At 38.6% G+C, this 26675-nt stretch overlaps 1 protein-coding gene across 2 annotated transcripts in view; it reads right to left on the reverse strand.

Annotated features, from left to right (window-relative positions):
- cox10 (cytochrome c oxidase assembly factor heme A:farnesyltransferase COX10) overlaps positions 1-26293 on the reverse strand; it is a 108901-nt gene extending 82608 nt beyond the window's left edge. For both annotated transcript variants that reach the window (XM_068004283.1, XM_068004284.1), the window contains exons 1-3: positions 26184-26293; positions 17451-17590; positions 6977-7301 (exon numbers count right to left, since the gene is read on the reverse strand). In XM_068004283.1, coding sequence (XP_067860384.1) covers positions 6977-7301; positions 17451-17590; positions 26184-26214 — 496 coding nt within the window. In that variant the 5' untranslated portion in view covers positions 26215-26293. The remainder of the gene's footprint in view (positions 1-6976; positions 7302-17450; positions 17591-26183) is intronic.
- Between the last annotated feature and the right edge of the window lie 382 nt (positions 26294-26675).

Consider the following 26675-nt stretch of genomic DNA (forward strand, 5'->3'; position numbering starts at 1 on the left):
CTCCAGCACCATGCAGTATTGCCTAAGAGTGCAGACGAGCAGTCTTGCTCCCAGATCTCTGCTTATGTCATCTTTTAAATCAGGCAGTAGAAACTGTGGAAGAACCAGTAAGCAATGAAACTCCCTGGAAATTATCCTCTCTTGCTCTGGCAAAGTACCTTCCCCAAAAGTGCCTTTGTGGGAAACTATAAGGACCCACCTGAGTTTACCCACTCCATTTCACAGCATGTTAGCATGCTCATCACTGGTGAGTACCAGGCTGCCGATAAAACTTTTTAAAATGACTGTCTTAATCATTTCCTCTCCTGGATTTTTGCCAATACCAGATAACAACAAATTACTGGACTCCAAATATCTTGTTGCAGTACAGTTTAATCACTTGATAAATTACTAAATTCCCTACTCTTGTTTAATTACACAACATACAGATGTTGGTATCCTTTTTCTGCCAGGCTTATAGAATAAGGTAGCTGTTGGCTCATTACAAGTATCAGATGTCATCTAATACCATAATTTTTAGTAGTGGTTGCTCATTAGTTTCTAGGTTCATGATGCATATACTCATGATGGGTTCCCTTTATGTAGAGTTTAAATATAGCTATGACATATGGGCACTGAGGTTCTGAACATACTTGCATGGTGCGTAACAACCAAAATTATTTTTTTGTAACTGAATATCTGGTTAGGAGACCAACAGGAGTTGAGGCTTCAGGACCGGGAGAGTTACCTAAAAGAGTTAAATGTTTTCAAGATTGTTTAAAATTAAAGTGCAGTTTTTGGTTTTGGTTAGCCACACGTGTGACACATGCAGAAACATGTCACCATATTTAACAATCTCCAAACCAAACCAGTCCTGTAGAATTTCTGTTTACCCGATATGGAATGCAAATGTATCAGGACACACCTAAACTTACCCAAGTCAGGAGTGTTTAGGCACAGAGATAAAGTTAGGGAGCACTCCAACGCCACCCACCACCCACCCACCCACCCGCCCCGCCAAAGTGTGTACGGGGTACTGTTGGAATTTAATCAGCTAAAATCACACATCTTAATAATACAGAACAATGATAATCTTCCCATTGCTTATCCAGCCAGGACCACTAATTTTGAATCTTTGTTAAGTGAGCAGGAGGTAGCAGGGGTTCCTTACGCGCAGAACAATGAGCAGCACAACTCACCAGAAAATGTATGAGTGCACTACCACCATCCTTTGGCCACAGCAGTGGACACACACCATACCCATCAAATAATAGTTCCACCAATTAGAGGTGCCTAGTTTCAGTAGAAGTTGCTTGCCTTTATGCAACCCAACACAGTAGGCACCAAATCCTGGACATTTGAGCATGTGTTCTCAAATACAGCCTTCAGGTAACACCTTCAGTGGCTGTTATCCCAAGTCTCAGAGTTCCCTCATCAATTATATATGTATCTTCAGTGCATTGTACTGAAGTCAATACTCGAGAGGATTCTGCTGTTCTGTTTCATTGTTCTTCGGCTATAATAATCTGGAGGAAGGGAACACTACTTTTCCTTCTTCCAGCTCAATAATTTCAAAATTTGAAGACTGCCGATGGTCTTCCGCTTTCCGTTATCCACAAGTGGGTCCCTTCTGTTAAAGTGGGTATGAGGTCTTCTCTAATTATATATGCAAAGTTAAAAATTAAAGCATTTTGATTTTGTGCCAACTATGGGCTATGTGCAAGACTCGATTAACAATAAGATTATCTGTTGAGCAAACAGCAGAAAATAGACAGATTAGAGTGCTAGTTTTGAAACAAATTAACAAAAATGACTAACAAAAGTCACATCATGAAACTGGCCTTTTCCATTAACATTCCTGAACATGGTGAAATTAATTTCTGTGCTGTTATTGAAGTGGTCAGTAGCAGTTGGGTAGTTAATTAAATGTCAAATTTAGAATTGCTTTGTTCATTTGTTACAATAATTTTGCCTACACAACTGATCTGTATAAAAGGCAAGTGGAGAACAAATGGCTTGTTTAGTTGCCACCACTGACCTTGCAAGATGCATTTCATCCCATAAATGCAGCTGCAATGGCAATTAAATTGTTTTAATGGATCCTTTTAGTTAATTATTCTAAGTGGTCAATTAACAGAAGCAACAAACACTTTCTTTAGTGCCATAATGAATGAAACTTACAAAACAATCCTGTCCCATGTCATGGAAATGAATTGCATGGCATTCTTTGATTCAAACTACAGCAGTGAATAAAGGAACAATTTTTTTTAAAATTGCACTCAAAGGATATAAAGAATACAGTAAGTGGAACCCTCTTAAATGGCATCTGTGTTATGGAAAACAAATGTTCCTTATATCCAGATGTTATGTTCTGTTTAAGCAAACACCATGGAATGTAAGGGAAAAGAATTGGTGCCTGGACAAATATTACCTTCAAATGAACATTTTCAATCCCAGGATACTCACTGACTGCAGTCTGGTATTTTACATAGATTCAAGCCAAAGAAATGAATTCCGCCACTGAACAGATCAGTCCCTTCACAGTTTATGGGTCCTAATACAGAAATCAAATTTGATTTAAAGCATATTAAAATGAAAAATGTAACCAGGCTACTATCTTTCATTCCTCTCCCAAAAATACCGATCCACACTTGGCTTTCAGATGAAATGATAAACCGAGGCCTCGTCTGCCCTCTCAGGTGGACGTAAAAGATCCCATTGCACTATTTTGAAGAAGAGCAGGGGAGTTCTCCTGGTGTCATGGGCAATATTTATCCCTCAACCAACATCACTAAAACAGATTATCTGGTCATACATCTCATTGCTGACTGTGGGACCTTGCAGTGTGTAAATTGGCTGCCACATTTCTGTACATTACAACAGTGACTATACTTAAAAAGTACTTTATTGGCTTTAAAGTGCTTTGGGACATCCTGAGGTCATGGAATAAATATAAATGACCATTTGATTCCCCCTCATCGGGCCAGTGTACTCTAGATGCTGCCGGAGATTAAAAAAGTGTCCAGCACTGGAAGTATCTCTAATTTCTGCTGGCATAGAGCATTGTGTTGCAAGATTCACATTTAAATCCTATAAGGGTAAAAGTAGGAACTCTTTTTTTAAAAAAATATAGAAGCCTATTGCATAGTTCATGTAACAGTAAAGAGTGTTTTTACCTCTGTTTTAAAAAAATATTTATCACTAATTTGGCTTAGTGGTCGCACTCTCACCTCTGAGCGTAAAGGCTATGGGATTCAAGCCCCACTCCAGGACTTAAGCACATAATCTAGGCTGACACTTCAGTGCAGAACTGAGGGAGTGCTGCTTGTCAGAGGGGCAGTCTTTTGGATGAATTGTTACACTGAGGCCCCACCTGTCTGTTCAGGTGGATCTGTGGTACCTTGCCAACATTTATCCCTCAATCGACATCTCCAAAAACAGACTATCTGGTCATTTATCTCATTGCTGCATGTAGGACCTTGCTGAGCACAAACTGACTGTCATGTTTGCTTACATAACAGTCACTACACTTCCAAAAGCAAATCATTGGTTGTGAATCGCTTTGGGACGTTCTGAGGATGAGAAAGGCACTATATGAATGCAAGTTAGTTTGTTCTTTTCTTTTAGAACTCTCTTTTCCTGTCAGCTGACCTTATTATCTCAGTCAGCCATGCTGTAAAAATCCCATCTCTTCCAGTTACAAGACCTGGAGCTATAGAGAAAAATCCAACAGACATAGTAACAACAAGAACAGAGGCACCAACTTCTCTGGAGAAAACGCTGAAAAGACAGTTCACATAACAGAAAGAATATTGGTAAAGGTCTGAAACACCCTTAAGGCTTACAGCTTCATCCAGCACATTCCCAAACATTAGGGATGCTATGCACAACAGTATGTTATATGGGACAATGCAGTTTATTTCATGCAGCCATCAATATTTCATGGTTTCAGAATGTTAAGAGTAACAGACAATTTTATTTTTGCCTTGACAACAATTGTGTATTTTAAAATTGTGTGATGGGGTAGCACAAGCCTTTGATCTCTACTCTTGAGGTTATGCTAAGACATCAACATTCTTAATACACTAGTAACACCTCATTGTAGCCTAGATTTCTCTGTAATTTGACCCAGCCTTTAATGATATACGCCATATAATGAAAGACTTGTGTAGTCTTAAAAGCATGCTCTGCAACAGCTTTTTAAAGCTAGTTCTTCTTCATACAGCAAATGCTCCAGAAATTACAAAAAAACCACAGAAAAAGTGACAAAAAACAAAACAGATAGCAAAACTTTAAGAACCGGGTGGACCAGAAGGTGACAGAGATAGTCAGGGAAAAACTCACTGGACATGTTTGAGAAACAGTTTAACCCAAAATACAAACAGTATCTATTCAGATAAAAAATATCATTTTTTGGTTATATTACATAATTTCACCAACAATTGAAATATTCAATCAAATCTTCTCACTAGGTGTTCATGTAACTATTGCAGTGCCAAATTACATTTGTTGCGAGTGACAATCAAGATCATCCTCTTACATTTTTTGAAATTAAGTCTGTAACTTCTCTACCTTCCCCCCCCTTTCAAATTTCTCCTGGGTACAGTTACAGTGATTGCTGGCAGCCTTTTAGTAACGAGCCCAAATGGACATTCTTCACACGTGAGCTTAGATAGTGGGGGGCTACAAGTTTATCCAACATCCGCATATGTGCACTTTCTTGCAGAGGTGACTGGACAATGATCAGGAGCAGGGTCCCTGGTTGGTGTTTACTCTCTTCAGCTAGGGGATATTGAGGCCAACTATTCCATCCCCAACACCCTGGATGAGATCTGCTCAGTACAGATTTGGGATTGCAGCAGTCAATTTCCAGCCTATGTGGTGCATTTATCCACTGTGGATGCCCCCTGGCCTCTGACACAAGGGCAGATTTTTGGGCAATTCCACACTAATAGCACAGGTACAGAACATGTATAGGAGGAAATCAGAACATTGGGGGAGCATTCATTAGATGTGTGTTGCACCCGATTCCTTCTGCCTGTGTTTTTCTATCTGGCTGCATTAGGTGCATACAGTTTATGTCGTAGCTTCATTAAGGACCCAGAAACCATGCAAAAGCATTTAAATCAATACCTGATGCAACTTTCCAGCTTTTTGCACTGGATTGCTCTTTTCCCCTACAATACCCATGTTGAATGAATATAATGGAGTTCTTCGAGAAGAACAGGCTTTGAATTTTGTTTTTTGCTACAAAGTTCATAATTTTTTAGTACTGCATTGTTTTTATTAGATTTTTTCAATACTTCTGAAATGCTTTTTAAGATCAATTTATGGATTTTTTTTTGGGGGGGGTGGTGAGAAGCACAATTTACTTACTCATTATGGCAGGTTTGGCTTTAAGTGTCCCAAAATAAAAAGTCTATTGTTGTCTGTTAAGTCACTGAAAAGACGACTGTTAAGTGAAGCATTCACACGACTTCAGCAGAACAGGAACTGATGTAAAATGAAAGCACATGAAAATTAGTCCTTCCACTACTGGTTTTTTGAGGAAGCCACAAGGCATCTTTGTGTTCCTGGCAGGCAGCAAGTGAAGCTAAAGTTTATGATAGGAATTGGTCTGGGTGTACCCCAAATACACTTTTTTTATAGCTAAAGTGGTACCAGGCCATAGCATATAATTCAGTCTGACATCTCAGTGCAATACTAAGTATGCTGCACTGTTGGAGGTGCCATCTTTCAGATGAGGTGTTAGAATAAGGCACCATCTGCGTTTAGGTGGGCATAGACGGTCCCACGGCACAACACAAAGATGAGGAGCTTCTCCTTATGTCCTGGCCAACATTTACCCCTTACAACCAAAAACAGCATAAATGGTCATTTACCATTTGTAGGTTTTTGCTCTACGCAAATTGGCTGCCAACATAAGTGACTACGCTTTAAAAGAAAGTCCTTGAATATGAAATGGTTTGGTACGTCCTGAGGAGGTAATAAGGTATGCCAGGAAGATCAGCAGTCGTCCAAGCGACACATCCTATTTTTCTGCAAACCCTACCTGCAGGCCTTGGCATATCTACTTAAGAATAGCTGCCTCCTCAGACTCTGGATCAACAGTGATCCCATTGAAGAGATTTGCCATTTGCTGCACAGACACCTGCAGCCAATCTGCAATACAAGCACAGCACTGCCAATGGTTTAGAAGATCGCGTCACCTTTGTCCTTCATGCCTTAGGCTTACTGCAAGGATGCTGCACTGTTGTCCAATGGGGAAGGTACTGTGGTACGCTAAAGTGAGCAATTCCTCTCACATTCACCTCAAGCAGAATAATGCCCACTTCACCATCCATCACTTGTCCCCAAACTCACCGTCATGCTTCCACTTGGGTATTCCTCTTAATTTTTACTTGGCACTTCTTTCCCCCTCTCTGTCTCAAGCCTTGCAAAAGGCTGGCGATGGCTTAAAATACCTCCTGAACCTTTCTAACATCTGTAAGAATTTTTTTGCCCCTACACGGCCATTTAACTAAATTTCATCTACACAATTTTCTAAGAACCCCATTAATCTGGCTCCATACACGAGGCCAAAGCTGCAATGCAAATTTTGAACAATTATTGAAGTAAGCTGACCTAGAAAAATTGCATGAGGTCGGTACACTATACTTCTGGCTAGATTTGTACTAGAATTTAGTTATTCTGGACCAAACTTTGCTGTGATCTGAAAATGTATCTATAATGTTTATATCCAGAAAGTGCCCCGGAATCATGTTGTATTTATACTGCATGTTTTTGGCCTCCTGGAGATCTCACACCTCAGGGCTTTATTGCACTTGGTAAGTCTACTGAATTATACTGCCAGCTTTCTGTTGACATGTGCCCAAAACCACTTTGCACTAATGAAAATGTGGCAATATAAATGTAGTTTGTTTGTAGAGACTGAAACCAACTCCTTACAGCACTGTTCTCCATATTACTGGACGTAGAAGCAGACATCATACTGTACCTGTGAGTTTAATTTTAGACAGTCTTGCATAGATCCCTGGTAGATCCGATAGTTGCAATTTCACCTCCTTCCACTGTTTGGCTTCCCTGATATGTTGGGCAGTCACTTTATCCTCAGCTACCTCAGCCATTGCTGTTTTCTCTGTCGTGCTGTCATCACCCTCTTGAAGACTGGACGGATGTGGCGTAATTGCAGGAATTTGCTGCACTGATCGTATAACAGCTTCATCATTGATCAAAGGCTGTTTCTCTGGAAAAGGTGATGCTGATGGTTCAGCTTTGGGTTTTGCACGTTGGTATAGCCCCTTACCAACTTTGGTTACATACTGCATGAGAAAGGAATAATGAAGTAAGTCTTACTTTCGGCACCTAAACATCTTTTATTGTTTTATGCTTATATATTAGACTAAACATGAGTAAATTAAATTTACAATGGATTGTTAAGAGCCAATTGACTTTTCGAATTAAAAAAAATTCTACTCAATCTAAGTATTCAGTTTTCAGTGACTGTAATTTGATCCCAAATTACATATAGGATTTAAGTTACTCTTTAGCCATTGACCTTTAAGTAAAGCAACATATAAAATGCTGAGCACACATATTGGAGGTTACATTCAACACTATAATTATTCAGCCAATGGACCCGTTTTATATTCCATTTTTGAAACAAAGTCTATTATTTTTAATACAAGTGTCACATCCACTGCATGTTGCGAGCTGCTTGAACCCTCTCAGTCCTTCTAGGAAACCAGAACTGAAGAGAACTGCAGAATCTCAAAGTGGCCAATTTTACTTGTTGTGTACTGATAGAATTGAGTCTATTACAACGAGAATAGCCTAATGCATATAGTGAATCAGAATAATGGGGAGAAAAATTACTAGGCCTTATAAAAAAAATCTTGATTTTAATCTGAGCTTTTGGGGAAAATAACTTTTTTAAAAAAAAACAGCATCTAAATCAATTAAATGCATTGTCAGCTCTACAGTTCTCTTCATTCAAGAACTAGAATACAAATCGCTCGAGCGTATTGCAGCTAGAATGACACACTTATACAAACCTGAATCCTCCAAAGAAGCTGCAATTTACAATTAGTGGACTTGACGACATCTCCAGGTTGCTCCATTAATTACACATTATGGTGAGAATTATAAAGAATTGTGTATTATAAAAGCAGCATGTCCTGAAAGTTTGATCTAAAACTCCTTGAAATAGGATAGTACAACATTCAGAGGTTTTTATTATATAACTGAGTAATAAAATGGGAAGATTAGAGAATAAAAGTAAACAAAGCGAAGCTACTTTGTGTACAGTTTGAACAGCCATCGAATGTCAAGATCAGTGTGTGAATTTGGAATGTGTATATGGCTTCAGCGAGTAGCCCAATTTATATTTTCACTGGGCAACCCAGCTAGTACCACAATTGGTACATTCTTTGGCATGTACCTGCAGCAGATGATTACAACATCAAGGATGTTGCTAAGAAGCTGATGAGTGGAAACATGTACTTAGATGCACCAAAAAGTGTTGAATTTAGACCGTTCACAACAAACTGATTGAGTCACCAGCATGTTCATGTCAGCACCCAACTCAAATTCAAATGAGAAACAACAACATTACTGACGGTGCAATGCACCACAAAAAGAAAATGTAACAGCATAACTTGTGTTGCAGATAACTGGGAGTGGTGATACTTAGACAGAGCTTCCTCTTACCAAATTTGCTTTAGAGTAGCCAGGATCTAAAGTTAAGTGCATTGAAATATACTGTTTGTTTTTAAATCTTGTGGTCATCAAAATGAGTGATGACAGTGCTGAGGAATGCAATGCTTCTCCACTTTTGGCACCGTGCATCAGTTTCAAGCACTCCCAAGTCAGGTAATAACACGGGGCAGATACAGAGTAAAGCTCCCTCTACTGTGCCCCATCAGTGTGCGGCAATTCCATTCTCTAAAGAGCAACTCCACTGCACCAGTGAGATTTTTTTTTCTACTTTCCACACCAGTTATTCATCTGGCCTCTTTCAGTGAGATTGCCAATTTAATGGTAATTAGTGCTGAATTATGGACAATTTTGTCCACTGTGAGAACCTGATTACGAATACCCACTCATTCTACGTACACCCTCACATTTGGCAGACAGGAAATTTTTTCATGTCAGTCCATGTTGGATTTAATCCCAGGACTCTAAAGAAGCAAAAATACAGTGTGGTAACTCACTGAGACACCATTCCCCCAGCAAATCTGCATTTCAACAATGAGAGTGAACGTCCTGAAGAAAGTATGCAACAATGGACTACGGATGAACACATTTCAGATCGAAACACAGGCTATCAACATTCCAAAAACAACCATTTACATTATTGGTGATCCAAGTTTCATATTCCACAATTATTTGTCCTCTTAAAGCTTACTAAACAGTCAATTTATCAGCAAATTTCATATGAAGACTAGAGCACACATAGGAGATGAAACAAATTTATGTAAAATATATACTTCTGCTAATTGTTATCTACTTTGCTTCAAATTTAGATTGAATTGATAGTTGTATGCATGATCAAATTGTAGACAGATTTGCAAATTGCCTATTTTTGTCTGCAGTTAATAAAAACGTGAAACCAATCATTAATTTTCTTGGCAAACTGGTTATGTGCTTATTAGAATTGACCTGCACTCAAAAGAACTTTTCCATGTTTCCTTTTGTAAAATACCACTGGCAAAGAAAACACACAGTGCGTCAGACTGAAATAATATAATGGAATTATATAGCCATCTGTGTGAATGAGGCTCACAAAGTTATACCAAATCACTTAATGTAAAGTAACAGAAAACAATAGGCTATTCAAGCCCTTAGAACCACAGCATTAAAACCAGTGGCTTATAATAGAGCATCTGCAGCATTAGGCGAGACAAAGATGGTGTACAAACAGAAAATAGGAGATTTGCCTTTAACAAAATTGACCAATATGTGCTTGTATGTAAAAGTGAAAACTTATGTTTAACCTTTCGTAGTCTGCAATAGCATTTCTGAAACGGCTCTGCCAAATGATTATTCATGTCAAAGATTGCAGTTGGTTACTGAGGCAAATAAAAGTAGGCTGCTATTCAGATCAATTTCCAAGGAACAGAATGAGCTTGGATCAGGAAATGGTCTTAAAATCATTTACTTTTTCACTACAGTCATTAATTCCAAGGAATAAACTGCTTCTCAACCATATGCATTCCAGTGGAGGACCCTATGATGCACAACACAGTAAGTTTCTTATATTTACAGCAGAAGTTACTGAATAGTAGTAAGGTATCTCACTCAGCAAATTGTTGCTCCTTTCCATTAGGCTTTGGAGTGAAACTGAACAACATTTTTTAAAAACTTGCTGTTATCAGGAATTTAATCCTCTTTAAGGACTAGATTTCATTGGGTGGCCAAGTCATTGAGTGGAAAAAACAGCCCGTAACAAACTGGGGAAACCGTTTGCCTGCAGCAAACTTGTTCTTGGAATGGGATTTACTCAAAATTTTAACTTGAGAATTCAGACATTTGAAACCATCATGAAAGGTGCACCACTTCTTGCTGAAATTCACAATGATCATCTTGCTGACAGGTCACTGAAAATACACTGGCAATTTATTTGAATTCGATTTTTCACTCAATAGTCAATGTCCAGGTAATTATAATGCATGGTCAAAAATATATTCAGTGTTTTCACCTGCAGGAGCAAATCTTATTTAAGAATGAAGAGTTATTAGGCCCAACTATTGTGTCCCTTTTTGGTAGAGCAACTCGACAAAATGACTACATTAGCCTACAAAACAACAATGACTACACTTCACAAGAACTTCAATGTCGGTGAAGCGCTTTGGGACACCCTGAGAATATGAAAGGTGTTTTATAATTGCAAGTTCTTTCTTTCCACACTGGCCAGTCTAGTAAATCTAATGAGCAGATTTTATTTCCTGCAGAACAAATTCAATTATTTAACCCAAAACTACACGTCTGCACAAGCAGAAAAAAATAAGAATTTATAAGGGACGCACAATCTGCAGCCTTCTGTATATACTCACAGAAGATTAGAAATGATTGTGCCAATTTGAGACAAAGTAGGGGTGGGGTTCCCTTCGACATGGGCCATATTGTCCCTCGGATTTTGCTCCAAGCTGGTTTCCCCCCGGTGAAACAATGTCACCAAAGAAGTTGGAACCAACAGCAGCACCATATCAGTCCAATCCTATCAGCTTGGCTGTCAACTCTTCCTCCACTCTGTTGCCGTAGCACTGTCCCTCCTGACTCCTGGCCAATCTTTCATTACTGATTTAAAATTAGAGACAGCCCAGCAGGGGAGGTACAGGAAGAAATTGAAAAATCTGCAGGGGGAGATCCAGGGCAGAAATCAGGAGGGAGATCAGTCATTCGAATATCTCAAGATGGAGGAGTAGAGCAACAGCAGATAGGAACACGCTGGTTGAAATGAGAAACAATAAAGAAAAAAATGTATTTGTGGATGTCAGTCAAGATGAAGTGTGAGAATTTGGTAGGTAGAGGCTTTTCTTGGATTTGTTTCAGGTTTTTAGTGGGGTCATCTTGTATGTGGACCACCGTATACGCAAGTATGTACAGCACATTTACTGCTCAGCTAAGGAGACAAATTGGTTAATGATAATCATTAAAAAAAGATATTCGTATTGGTAGACGCATAAAATTATAAATGTGGCCATGACATTTCTATGTCTGAGTCCTTCTTGATTTTCCAGCAAAAGCAACATGTAAAGTTTTGGCTGTACCACCAGGAGTTTGTGTGTGCGTGGAGATTTCCATTATCACAACCATCACGGAAAGTATCCATTAAATAGCAGCTCCACACAATTAGTCCACTAAATCGCCAAAGTATTGGTCTTTGCCGAATTTTTCAGAACACAAATGAAAGCAAAGTCTTAAAATCAGTTTTAAACACAACACCAAAGTATGTTTATTTTTATTAAGAAACTACAAAAGATTCTTCAGTCCTCAAAGGGTTTACATTTTTTTCAAATATGAACATGTTATATGATCAAAATAATAATTAAAAATAATTGCTTGCATAAAAATAATAGCGCAAACTAAAATACAGGTTACATAATGTAGGTGGGTTCATTTACTTCAAATCTAAATATAGCCTTGTTGTGGTAAAACATGAGCTTCTTAATAATGTGAAGCTCAAAGTACTTGCTTAAAGCCACAGGTGAAAAACACAAACTATTACTCTACAGCACATTTTCTAACAATGCACAGGTCAAGACAAGATAGCACCAGTTTCGTGTTTATGCTTTGAACAGAGCAGCTGTTTCTCAATCCTCCCTCTTAATTCTCTCAATATATTTTGCCTCTTCTCTGGACTCATCTCCCACTGATCTAACAACTTAAGAGACAAAATCTTGACTTAAAGGTACCAGAAATATTTTTCATATTTGCTAGTAAGCCCATTGAGCATTTTATTATGGAATGAGTGAGCTGAAAGCAGCTTCTTTTTAAGAAGTTTTCAGAAAGGCAGGACACCCCTTCCATACAGCTAACCAAGCAAGCTATCAAGAAGCATGTTCTTTTTCCTCTCAAGTCCTTGAACGTTTTGTCACGGCCAAAATCTATGCCCTTCTTTCCCGTAACTACATTTGAATCTCTCCAATCAGGTTTCCGCCTATGACCAAAGTCACAAACAACATTTTCTGTGACTATGACCTTGATGCATTATGTCTCCTTGAACTGTGTGCAGTCTTTGACACAGTCGACCACTGCATCCTCCTCCACCGTTGTCCAGCTTGGGAAGACTGCCAATCGCTTGGTTCCACTCTAACCTATCCAAATCATAGCCAAAGCATCTCCAGCAACAGCTTCTCGTCCTATCCCCACACCATTACTTCCAGGGCTCCCAAAGAATCTTCCCGAGGCCACCTCCTCATCCACATCGTCACACTATCCCCTTGGCAACATCATTCAAAGACACAGAGTCAGCTTCCACGTGTATGCTGACAACACCCAACTCCACCACATCTTTTGACCTCCACTGCCTCTGTATTGTCAGACTGCTTGTCTGACATCCAGGCTTGGATGAGTCGTAATATCCTCCTGTTAAACATTGGGACGACCTAGTCTTCAGCCTCTGCCACAAACCTTTACCAACAACTCCACCCCCCTCCCCAGCCATTATCTCAGGCTGAACCAGACTTTTCATAACCATGGCGTCCTATCTGACCCTATGATGAGCTTATGACCCCATATCCTCTCCATCACAAAGACCGCCTATATCGCCAACCTCCACCCTTCCTCAGCACATCTGTCCCTGAAACCTTCATCCACGCCTTTGTCGCCTTCAGACTTGGCAATTCCATTGCTCTCTAGGCCAACTTCCCATCTTCCATCTTCCGTAAACTTCAGTTCATCCTAAACTCCGCTAATGTATCCAAGTCCCACTTGCCCATTGTCCATGTCATCACTGACCCACGTTGGCTTAAATTTAAAATTCTCATCTGAGTTTAATTCCACTTGTGGCCTCGCCCCTCCCTATCTCTGTAACCTCCTCCAGCCCTATAACTATTCGCCCCCCAAACTCTCAATTTATCTGACTCTGTCCTTATGCATCATTCCCTCCCTTTGCCATACCATTGGCAGCTGTGCCTTCAGCTGCCTTAGCCCCAAGCTCTGGAATTTCCTTCCGAAACCCATCCGCTTCTCTACCTCCCTCTTCTCTCAAGATCCTCCTTAAAAACCACCTCTTTTTCCAAGCGTTTTGTCACACCTAATATTTTCTTCTTTGATTGGCATCCATTTTCATGATTACGTTTCTGTGAAGTGCTTTGGGATATTTTTCTATGTTCAAGGTGCTATATACATTCAAGTTGTTGCTTGAGCAATGCAGGAGTAGACTGGCATCCTCTCCATTGTCTGATTTCCCCTTTATCCCTGGGACAATCTGGTTGAGATTTGATGAACTAACTAAATTTACTCCAACTCCCAGATCAAGTTTCAGAACTTATGGACACACAGTTTCTAGTAACTGATAAGAAATTACTTAAAGATTTGGTGGAAATCCAAAGTTTGTTTATTTCCTCTTCCCATCTCAATCCTAAATTATCAAATTAATCCAAATGTCATAGCTGCCTATATTTCATTAGACATCAGATTTCTTTTGAAGACCTACATACCAGGAACTTTGCTCATCAGGGTTGCACTATTAAGCAAGTGACTTCTTTTCATTAGTCATGTTTATTTTGGAAAACTGTTACTGTGGGAGAGAAAGAAAGGACTTGCATTTATTTAGTTTCTTTCATGTTCCAAAATGTTTCAGAGGCAAAGAATTACTTTATATGCATGGATATGTGGCCTGACATGGCAGCCAATTTCTGCATAACAAGGTCCCACAAACAGTAGATGAGATCAATGACCAGTTAATCTTTTTGGTAGTGTTGGGTGAGAGAGAAATGCTGGCCGGGGCACTGAGAGAACTCTGTGTTCTTCTTCAAATAGTGCCATAGGATCTTTTATGTCCAGGCAGGCAGATGGAACCTTGTTTTAATGTTTCACCCAAAGCACAAGACCTCTGATAATGCATCACTCCCTCAGTACTGAATTGGAGAGTCACCCTAGATTATGTGCTCAAGGATGGAGGGACTTGAACCTACAATTGTCTGACTTAGAGACAGGAGAGCTACCAATTAAGCCAAGCTGACACTTAAAAAGTCTAATCATATACTTAGAATTACCAACTTAACTACCCAGCAGAATACGTGCCTTGTAATAACTAACAATTTCATTAAACAGATTATCAAGGAGGAGACTACACTTGCAAGTTGGAGAGTGCTGCTAAAATTTGCAATCATTATGTTACTTTTTGTGTCTAAATAGAAAGGGATTAACTGCCAGTGCTTCAAGTTTGGTTTCTGATCAGGTAGCCAGTTTGCTGACTGTGTCTAAAATCTTTACATTTATATTCATTCAGTCACCAAAATATCTTTTTTTTTAAAAACTTTCATGGCTTGGTCAGTCCCAGTTGTCACGAGCCAGTTGCATGTAATGGCCAACCAAAAAAATGGTGGTAGAGTAGAACTGGCACAAAAGCATGAAGTCGATGGATGTAAAAATTACACCACCGCTGTAACTACCAACTGCCCAGTTAGGATCTATAGCAAGAGCAGTCCAATCAGCATTTTCAGCTGTGGCTGAAATACAATTCTTCGAATACTTTGTACAGCGTCTGCTCACGCACTCAATCACATCATGAAAGATGTAGAACAATACAAGTAGGCAACCACAATAAAATGGTCAGTTTTACTTCTCTTCTGACCTAGCTAGCTAATATTTTAAATGTAAACTAAATCATTTAAGTTCAAAGCAGAAGACCTGGTACACAACTCAGCTATTAAACAATAAACCCTCCTGAAGCCTAGCAAAGGAAATAGCAAATCCTCCTGGAACCCGGCAAAGGAGCAAATAGGAAGCGACAGTGCTGCTGCCAAAGGAACAAACGTGCAGTATACTATCAGCCTCTGTAGCAGTAAAAAGGGCCTGGAATAGAAGCGCTGTTCAGATTTGTGAGACAAAGGGGCACTGCCAGTAACCGTGCAAAAGACAAAGTATAAGAGGGAGGGGGAAGCAAGAGAGGATGAATGGCAATGAGAGAAAGAAAGGGGGAATAATAAAGAAAGGAAGAGAGAAATGCAGAAATAGGGAACAGGGATGAGAACAGTTGGAAACAATGCATGTTAAAATCCCATCGATAGACTAGGTTTCAAAATTTCTTGCATGGTATACTTGTACTAGTTGCAGCTACAGTCAGAATTTCTGAAAGCCTACTGGTATACTTGATTGACAGGGCCCCAGTGCTCCCTGATTCTGTGACACAGAAATTGTCCCCTGTTACAGTTACCTGGCCGGTACTACGGGTTCCTGATCTTCAGTTATGATTGGGCCGTGTGCAGCACAAGTGTAAAGACTAGGGTGGTTTCACAGCCGCAGAGCACTGTGGGTAAAATTAACAGTTAACGAGCAGTAATTTTTGGTAAAAGTTCCTCCCCTAATATCAACATATGGTTAAATAGTTGTTAAAATCTATTGTTACTTCAAAAGGTAGCTGCTCCAAATCTCATTTTCAAATTCTGCTGCAGTCTCTGCTTTAGCTCCTGCTCTATTCTCCATCAGGCTGTAATTTTACAGTTCAAGAGCTGTCTTCTAAGCTTGTGCTGTTGTGTTTTAATCTAAAATTTGCTGTTGCAGTTTTCTTAAGATAATGAAATATATGCAGACCACTTGGTAACATACAGCAGAATCTACATTCTGTTGCTGCAGAATTCTAGGGACTCTTGTCTGTTGATAAGTTATCACTCTTTGTCACTATACAGTTTCTTTTTCTAGGTCTTGAGGTGTTGGCTACACCTAATTTATAGAAGAGTCACATTCATTGGCACAGGAACCACAACAGTTTCTGCGTTCCAATTTATGACCTATGGAAAAGGCTGAGTGCAGGGAAGAAAACAGAGATTGGAATCAAGTGGCCAGGAATGAAACAGGCAAATAAAAAGCTTCTGAGATTGCTCTGTATTGAAAGCAACTGAATATTTTTCTGTGTTAGTACTAAAATTGTGAACACAACTTAAATATTAAAGTTATGAGGAATTAATCCAGAGAGGAACAGTGAAAAGTGTCAGGCACATTGGTCAGCAACAATCAAGATAACAGAGAACTGTTGAGATTTTTTTCTATGCACAAACCCTTTCCTACAAGCAGTGGAGAACCAGTTTGATACTACCGCAGAATGGAAAAATTCCAAGGGAAAAGGGAACTTTATTAAAAAAAGAACATTGTTTGTGATCTGCCTATAAATGTAATGTTAAAATAGCTCAACTTTACAAACAATATCCGAGGATCTCTTGCTTTCTGGACCTCTGTAGAGAAACCCTTGGACAAATGAACCCTGAAAAAGGAGGTACTTTAAAATCATAAGTAAGGAGGGAGCAAGTCCACTGAAACCTGCCCTGTATGATTTTCATTGGCTTGCTAAAAAAAACGATGATTGTTCTGAGAGACCTAAAATATCTCAGACTGAAGGTAACACTTTACCGATCCAAGATTGGAAGAGATATGGTGTGAATTTTCCACAGAGAAGTTACTTGCTCCTTTCTCCTGAAGGCTGCTGTCTTTAGAGTACTGCTTTATTTCTACCTTTGGGAAAACTGCATTTCCTCACTTTCTGACCAGGTGCTTGTTACAACTAGGACTTGCTCATACTTGTCAATTATTGGTCAGGCAACACATTACCATCCAGTGCTATAGGAATCCTACAAATATCACAATTAAAATGTATAAAGTTGTTTGGAAACTGGGTGAGACATTAAACTGTCCATACTTACCTCCCACTTGCTTTATCCCCATCTACAATCACCTTTGTTCATACATGGACTAATTGTGCTCAAGAAAACTGGGAACCATCAAACACTCAAGATGCTTTTACTAACCTGGCATTTGGAAAGGGTAAAATGTCGAAATGTGAGCCATTCATGATTGCCTGATCTGTAATGATGGACAATGACCTTTGGAAATTGCTTTATGATCATTACTTTTTGAAGAGTCTCGAAAACACACATACCCAACCGACCTAGAGAGAAGGGAGAAAGAAAGCAAACTGTTAAAACTGCGGGAAATTAAGCTTTAATAAGACTTAAAATATGCAATCTTTTTATTTGTAAGATTCTACTCGAGAATATGGAGTTACATTTTTACTCAAGTTCAGTGAATACATAGTGCTCAAATATGCATAGTTTTCACCATGTAATATTTCACACAGCCTCACTGTTTCCTTTGGTCAGTCACACTTTAGGTATGCCATGAACTGTAGACAGTAGAGAACATTTATCAGCTGCTTTCACATTGGGTTAAGTGGGGTTCTAGGGTGCTGGCTCCTGATGTGTAGGACTCACCACAGCTGGCAGTAACCCCAATGTTAATGTGACAGATTTGCTAATGCCGACAGCCAGAAGAATCTGGTAAAAACAGGTCTTCCCAGCCGCTGGCCATAAGAATTCAGCAAGTTTACTTTGGGCCAAGTGCCAGCTGCAAGAGGCTCAAGTGTTGGCAGGCAGCAGCCCACTAAAGCCAATATAAAAGCAGAAACATCTCCACTGCCTCTCCATGTGTGTTACCAGTCTGGATTGGATTCTCGCTAACTTTTAGGTAATTCTCAAAGTTAATAAGCTTTCTATAATTACAGTAATTTTAGGACCTTCATCCTAATTTATAGCTATTTTTAACTTCAGAATCCCTGATTAATCTGTTTCATCTATTTTATACATTAAACAAACAGCCTTGGGCTAAATGTATTTATTAGTGCATAGCAGCCACTTAATCAAGTACACCTGGAGATTCCTGTGTATCGCTGTTATACCAAATATTCCGAGATACAAGTTAAACTTCCATGAGTTCTCTATTATAATGAATCTTCTATGTTGCAATATAATTTCTGAACTGATATCATGTAGTAAAATAACATTTGTAATATGAAACATTATGTACTTGCAGAATCTTATCAGTTTAATGTAGATTTCATCATTAGTCAATTGATTGTGTCATTACATGCCGCATATCCTAAGTCACTCAAATTTCTTAATATTCAGATGATTGACATAGCATTGCATGAAAACAATGAAATGGTTTACTCTAGCTGTTTTGCAACAGGCATTATATTGCATAGTCAACTCAAAAGAACCTAGAACTTGTTACTAAATAATCAGACCCAGATGCTTGAGCCATAAATGTTCCATTAAGATATCATCATAAAGCAGCACATTATTCAACATCAACACTAAATTCTTTTCCTCCAACAAAAAAGTGTTTCCATGTTGACTTTTTCCCACTGTTCCCATGATTCCACAAGTATTCACAAACGACTATACTGGTTACACATATTGACACTCAACCTCACCTCTTATAAAAAGTCATGTGGTCATAAGTGACTCATCTTGTAGCTTCATCATTTATTGAATATACAGGAGCCATTTATTGCCTTGTAAGCTCACCATTTCAGACACACAAACCATTTAATGCAGACTTTTTTTCTGCATTTGACTCAGTGACATCACACAGTAGGATAGGTTGCAATCATTCAAACAGACCACCTCAATTCAAAGTGCAACATTAAAATTGGAACATTCATTCACTCACTTTTTCCAGTCCTCTGGACAAACTAACTACAGGCAAATTTTTTCATCTGCAAAAGGCCCATCGTCTTGTAAAACTGTTCCCCATTCTCAGTGTTGAATCAATGAATACGAAGATAAATGGCATCTAGCAAGAAAAATATTCTGGAACATAATGAAAAAGAATTCTAGAACGTAACTGTTACAAGTTTAGGTCTTGCTTTCGATATGCTCTCAAGTACAGCGGTGCTAGTCATTCCTGAGCTAGCCTGAGTGTCTTACGGTTAGGGATGTGCCTGTACTGTCCAATATCTAATTATACAATAGTGTAACCCAGGGATGTAACAATAATTTTCCCTTGTGATTTGAACAGAATATTCATGTCTTTCACATGTGCCACTTCACTCATTGCAATGGCGGACCGAGAATATATTTGGTAAGACAAGGCCAAATACGAATTGTTAAGTTGCTTTGTTTCACAGCAAGTGAATCAGCACAATTTGTCTTCATGTAATAATACAAAATAATGAGATCATTACACTTCCCGATATCAGTAGGTCGTCCCACTTGACTTAAAATAACTTGCAGCTGTCTGCTTTCATTCTAACCTTCTGCACCTGGCAAAAGCTTGCTCTCACACCTTTCCCTTTCAAAAAAAATCAGTGAATATTTCTGCCTCTCTTTTTATCTGGCTGTGTTCATAACCTGAGGGGAGGTTCTATTACAGACTAGTTATGCAGTCTAGTCAGTTGGCAGCAAGTTTTAGGCACCAATGTAAGCTCAGTTAAAGTTCAAGACACATCCCCCTTCGATGTGTGAAGTTATCAGATTTGTGATAAGTAGATTATAGCCTTGCAGCTCATTGCCACCTACTGAATATTCTTTAATGCACTGAGTTGCACACATATTCATCTGCGACAAAAAAAATCAAGGATTAGCAGCCCCAGCCCATGAACACTAATTGATAGAATTACTTTTCTACAAATCAAATATCAAGATACCAAGACAGGTGGTGAAATTTTAAACTGATGTCTCAATAAAACTGTAACAACAAACATGCATACCTTAAAACTACCTAATTCTTGACCACTGGGGTTTCGAGGAAAAACTAAATTTTTGGCTATTTTGACTTAAAATGTTAATTGAATGTTAAACAGAACCCTTTTGCTTAAGATTGTTAAATTGTAAGAAGCATAATTTCATAAAGGATGACCATATAATTGTGGCATTCCTATCCACATTAGGTATCAAATATTGCAAATAATTGCATGGTTTTAAGAACTGGCCAGAAAATAGATGGTTATAATTTGGTCTTGTGTAAAAATAAATATAATGTGACCAGCAGAAAAAAAATACTATTTTGATAGCAGCAATTTAATTCAATGCATGACAACATAATCCATCTTCCATTTCAGGCATTTCCCTTACCCAAGAAAATAAGAAAACATTAATTCAAGTAACCAATTAAGATGTTTACACCTAATTTCCTTTAACAGAAAACGCACAAAATCATTAGACCACTGATGCATTACTTTAATGTCCTGCACATTTATCACAAAAAAAATCACTTAAACAACAATTTGCTCAATTTTCCAGAACAGTGATGCACTTGCTTTAATGCAAACGCATCAAAAAAGATTTCAAAGGGGATTTGTCTTCAATCTCACACATGCAGCAGATCAATTTTGTCATTATTCATGCTCCACACAAATATTTAGCAGAAGCTCTCTGCAAATACAGTACTTAATTCTGAGTGCCTATGTAGCCTTTTGGCATCAATTACACTGGGACACTGGAAAACCTGGCATTCAAAAGGGATATGGGAAATGAAAGGGCTCTCCTGCCATGATTCATCTGTTAGCAATACAATATTTATACAGCAACTTTAGCTCAAATGATTCCGACCCAGCAACTATGGAAAAATTGGTTTTAGAAGGTGAAATCTAACACATTGCTGTCTATCGCTACAATGCTTGGGAGCTGAGCCAGTACAGAATGCTGCAGTTGCAAGTTCCCATTTTGCTGCTGTCTAACCCCATTTCCTTGGCAGCATATTACATTGGGACAGGAACAATATCCTTGGTTATCCCCTTTGCCTGATTTCAGAAAAGAAAGAGCATGCATTTATAAAACGCCTTTATCACATTCTCAGAATGTCTCAAAGCACTTCACAGCTAATGAATTTATATCTGAAGTGTAGTCACTGAGCGTTAGCAAATGCTAATTTTGCACAAGGCAAAGTCCCACAAGCAACAAAAGGGACGAATGATTTGTTAATTTGTTTTTGGCTGAGTTGTTGAGGGATGAGTGTTGGCCAGGACATCAGGAGAAATGCCCTGCCCTTCTTCAAATAGTGCCAAAGAATATTTTACATGCACCTGAAAGGCCAGGCAGGATCTCAGCTTAATGTCTCATCCAAAAAACAACAAAAGAGAAAGAGATGTGATCAGTCATTTCAAGGTGTGCCATTGGCAGGGCTTCTAGAGGTCAAATACAATTCTGACAGAAAAAAAAACTAATAATAAAACAAAGTGACATATTTTGACCCAAATTAAATAATAGCCATTTTAAATTGAGCTGAAATTTTACATTCTGCCTTTATTTATATATTCCCTTACATTTCTCCCATTTTTCACCATGGGGATCTTGCCCTCCTCCGACTTTTTATAAGGCAGGTGAGGGAACCACAGATTTTATGCAAAGGTTTATTTCTATTTTAAGATATTTTAGGAGGTAGCCCAATATGATGTCAGATGGCAGTATTGGATGAGCTCAAGATTCTCTGGTGAGGCATGAACTCAGCCAATAGCAAGCAATTTTACTTCCTCCTAATATTCGCCTCAGTGACATTCATTCTACCAACCACTTCTGACCAACCCTGCTAATATTATGTGTTTATCATCTAACATTTTGGTTTCTTTTACGTCCACACATCAGCACTTTCTGCTGCACGGTCTCTCTCCTTCCCTTCAAAATCACCTCACTACTCAATTGATTACTTCATTTAATGTCTCATTTTCAGATAAAAGGAAATGGCTGAAATAAAGATGAATTACATTGCCTAGGATTCACCTTAAATTTCCAGCACCAAAGCAGAACTTTTATTTTAAGTCATAAATTACACCATTATATCCAAACTAATATGCTCGCTTGTCATGTCAAAAGCCAAGTTATAGCAATCAGCTGCTTCTAGGACAGTTTGACAGAACAATTGTGGTGTAGCTCACAATATTCCACAGCCACTATCAATAGCAGATCTCGATTTGTTTTGGACTGAATTTTTTTTTGTTTACTGTAGCCTCAAAGCTCTCAGTCTTAGTTTTTCTGTGACATACTTAATTGAAAGCAAATCCAATATAAAATTAATCATTGGGCAGCTGGACATCACAAAAATGAGTCACTAAAATAACAGCAAATTAGAAGCCACACTATTAGATACACATTGACTCACAGTTATCTTCAACCATTGTCTAGACATCCAGTACAGTACAGACCATCAAAAGTGCCAAAACAGCTGCACTTTCCAGCAGTTAGCATAGAGGAATTAACGGGATGGATTCAGACTACAAACTCTATATTTTTGATAACATTAAAGAATCACTGCAGCGTACCAACACTAAAACACAGCCCAGATAACACATACATTATGACATAATGTACCAACTCGAACCCACTCACCCTGTCCCCCATGATTTTGATATATTTGTCTTTTGCCGCTCTGCAGGTTTCCTTGAAGCATGAGATTAATTTAATGCAAGTGGTGCTAAATTGTGTGTTAAGAACTTACACTATCAGTAACTGAGTTGAAACTGCCCAAACCCATTTCAAGTTATAGCCTTATAGTCATCCCATCAATTTGGTCTGAACTTAAATTGCCATTCCGTTGGTGAAAGGACAGTGTGATAATCCACTGTACCTCACTATCTCCCTACATCAGCACTGTTATATGCCGTTATTATTTAGTAGCAGGACTCTGGATAATTCACTTCACATTACTATCCTGGGAAAGCTTTTTGGAAACTAAACATTGAAAATGTTTCCTTCACCTAATCCATGTTTTTGTTACAAAATAAACGTAACAGCTGGGTACATGTCACGAACAAGCCGATTGGACACAAAATCAATTCAGATTATCCCACATTCAAATATAGACACACAAGAAAATATGCAACTTTCATATGCAACTTAGGCTGCATCATTCTGTTGGTCTCTTTGGATTAATAGGATGCAGCCTTTTGTGTCATTAAGTGCCCACAAGAAAAAGAAAATCCTGATTTTAATTTGGCTGTGTCGTTGGGGAAAGTTCTCCTAGAGGTAGTAAGAGGGTGAAAGTGTAACCCCCTGCAATGGGCCACGCCACACTTATCTCATCACAGGTCAGAGTATTCATTAATCCAATAATAGCTCACTGTCCTTAAAATGTAAAGATTGAAAGACATTGAAAATAATTTAAATTGCTAATCAAAAGAAAATTGGAACAATCAACCTGGACTACTTTCTTCCTTCTCCCGGGGCAGGGATTTCAGAATACCACTGGCACAGACCTAATAGCTGTTCACTGATTCAGTCCACCAGGAAAGGAGAATGGGATAGACAGCTCAAAAATCATCTCACCCACTCTATCTCCTACCAAAAAAAATGAATAAAAACTTAACTTCATGACATTACCAGGGTTGGTGATGTACAATGAGGTACAGGATCTAGAATATTTTTATTAATGGTCATTGTTATAAAATGCTTTATTATAAAATCAATATTCAAGAAATGAATATAGGCCTGCAATTTCCCAAAGGGAAAGGAAAATACCCCCCAAAAATTGGATGGAAACTGGTCACATTTCTAAGCAGAAAGATCAAGAATAGTACTGACAGATCCCAGCCAGCAGATCACATTCATAGGAAACACTGAACTGAAAGAAGATGTGAAAAACTTACTCTAAATGCAATTTTAGTTCCTTCAGTTCACATAAAGGTGTTATCACATTTCCTGGAAATGATTGCGAGGAGTTCAATTTGACAATGCACAAAATTATTCTCATAAAATGCTCTTTGTGATTCAGTGTATAAGACACATAGAAATACCATGTGATATTCTTCCCTTTTCTGGACTATTCCAAAAGAACTAACTTGCATTAATACAGTGCCTTTCACCTCAGAATGTTGAAAAGTACTTCACAGCCATTTTTAAAGTATAGTCACTGTAGGCAAATGCAGCAGCCAATGTGCACACAGCAAGGCCCCACAAATAACAATATAAATGACCAATTAAATGTTTTTTTAGTGGTTAGTGGAGAACCAAATGTTGGCCAGAATAACGGAAATCTCCACTACTCCTCTTTGAGTAGTGCCATGGGATCTTTTAAACCCACCTGAGAGGATGGAAAGGGTCTAGGTTTAATGTCTCATCCAAAAGACGTCATCTCTGACAATACAGTACTTCCTCAGTACTCCACTGAATGTCAGCAAAGATTATGTGCAAACAGTATTTAAAATGTGCTATTTCAAAATGAATGTTAATTGAAAGCACCTGATGCTATAATACCTCAAAGTTTACAATACATTATTCTACTGTAGAAATCATACAGTAATATAAGCTTCTAAGTTCGATTTGAGAAATAGTTCATATTCCCAACCCAATGCATTTGAACCAGAAGAGATACAGTGCCTTGTGAAATTACAGTACTTTAAATCTTACTATTTCAGATGTTCCTTTGAACCCCTTTTTTAAAGAGGCAAGTAAAACAACAGCATTAAAAACTTTCCTTAATAACACTGGGTGAAATATTAGATGGGTTCTCCAAATTTTAAAAGTAAGCAAATATCATATGCTATAGAAAATGTCTAGGCATTCGATTTTAAAAAAAATTAGTTTGTGAACATTGTTTAAAAGGAAAGTGTATTTTACTAAATTATCATAATCCTCAATGCTATAGATACATGTACTGTTATCAACATGTCAGTCACCCTGCTCATGGTTTTATACAGGGCTTAAAACTGTTGGTTGGAAGCAGCATCCAAGAATAACTACTTTATGATTGCTAGTACACCCATTTTATATGGCATCTTCCCCTTTGTGATCTCATGAAGTTCTGCTCCAATAATGTTATGAATAGGAATTCTCATTATGCATATAATTCTCATCATCATATGAGAATCATACCACAAGGTTGGCCAATATACTAAAAAATTGTCTACATAAATGCAAGTCAATGCAGTTCAAGAGCAAATCATTTAATAAAATGGAGTGCACTACGCTACATTGATCTGACAAGACTATATACATTATCACTGGCTGAATGTGGCATTCCCTGGGTCATTATTGTGGAAGACAGAAGCAGAGATAAAAAGAGAAACTTGGTGTTCCCCTGACAATTTTAATCATTCAAAAATCTGGCCATTTCCAAGATTACCTCAGAGTCTAACTTTTAAATGCAGTTATCTGCTATATATTTAGGAGCAATGCTTTGAACTTTTGGACAAAAATGGAAAACAGATTTAACCGTCAGGCACTTAAAAGGAAAATATATAGCAGTTATTAACGCACATTCTGGTTATTCGTTACTAATAATTGATGGAACAAAAACAGGAGCCTGTTAATGCTACCCAGAGCTTAATTCCCTTTGAAGAGAAAATGTGCAATGAATACAGAAACCCCCATTTTGAAAGAAACCCCTAGGAGAAGCGTGGCAATAAGTTGTTTTTAACAATGATATATTTAAATTGATGGGAAAACTAATCATATCGGTCATTTTCAATTCAATCCACCAGGAGACCTTCACTCCAGGGCATATTTACTTTAACTCTTGCGTTGTGTCGTTTGAGCGCGGTGTCGTTGTTTAGGAAAAGCCCAGGATCTTCATGTTAATATTTAAGATGAAAGATCCGGCGGTTCGAACCGAACATTTCCTAACGATTGCAGTCTCGGCTTTCCCAATTCAAGGTTGACAAGGTCAACCGGAAGGGAAGGAAATAACACGATTGTTTTGTTACCCTTCGCTCTTTTTTTTTTCTCCAGTCAACTTGTAATCATTTCTCAACTTGTTAGCCAGACACATACCTAGCGAGAGCCGACATGATGTACTGTACATGGTCTCTTTATATAAGAGACGCCCGTTTGCCGGCTCTTCTCCCCTCACATGCTGCACGCCGCCATCTTGTACTGCTTCCTGACCCCGGTCCACCATAACTTCCGGGTCTCCGTTTCCGGGCGTGGGAGAAGCTCAGGGAGTGGTTGACATCGGGTTGTCGGGGCAACAGAGTCGAGGTGCCCGGGCCCTGAGTCTGCTTCTGGCTTAAAATGCCGCATATTCCAGCCTGGACTGAGTCAGAGCTGCAGGTGAGAGGTTACTCACTATTGTTATGCCCCACACCCCTTCTTCAGGGAGGAAACCACCCACCATAACAGGAGGTCTGAACACAACGGCAACTTGTATTTATATCGCGCCTTTAACGTAGTAAAACGTCCCACAGGAGCGATTATCAAACAAAATTTGACACACAAGGAGATATTAGAACAGGTGACCAAAAGCTTGGTCAAAAGAGGTAGGTT

The sequence above is a fragment of the Heptranchias perlo genome, chromosome 23, assembly GCF_035084215.1.
Source record: "Heptranchias perlo isolate sHepPer1 chromosome 23, sHepPer1.hap1, whole genome shotgun sequence".
Classification (NCBI taxonomy): Eukaryota; Metazoa; Chordata; class Chondrichthyes; order Hexanchiformes; family Hexanchidae; genus Heptranchias; species Heptranchias perlo.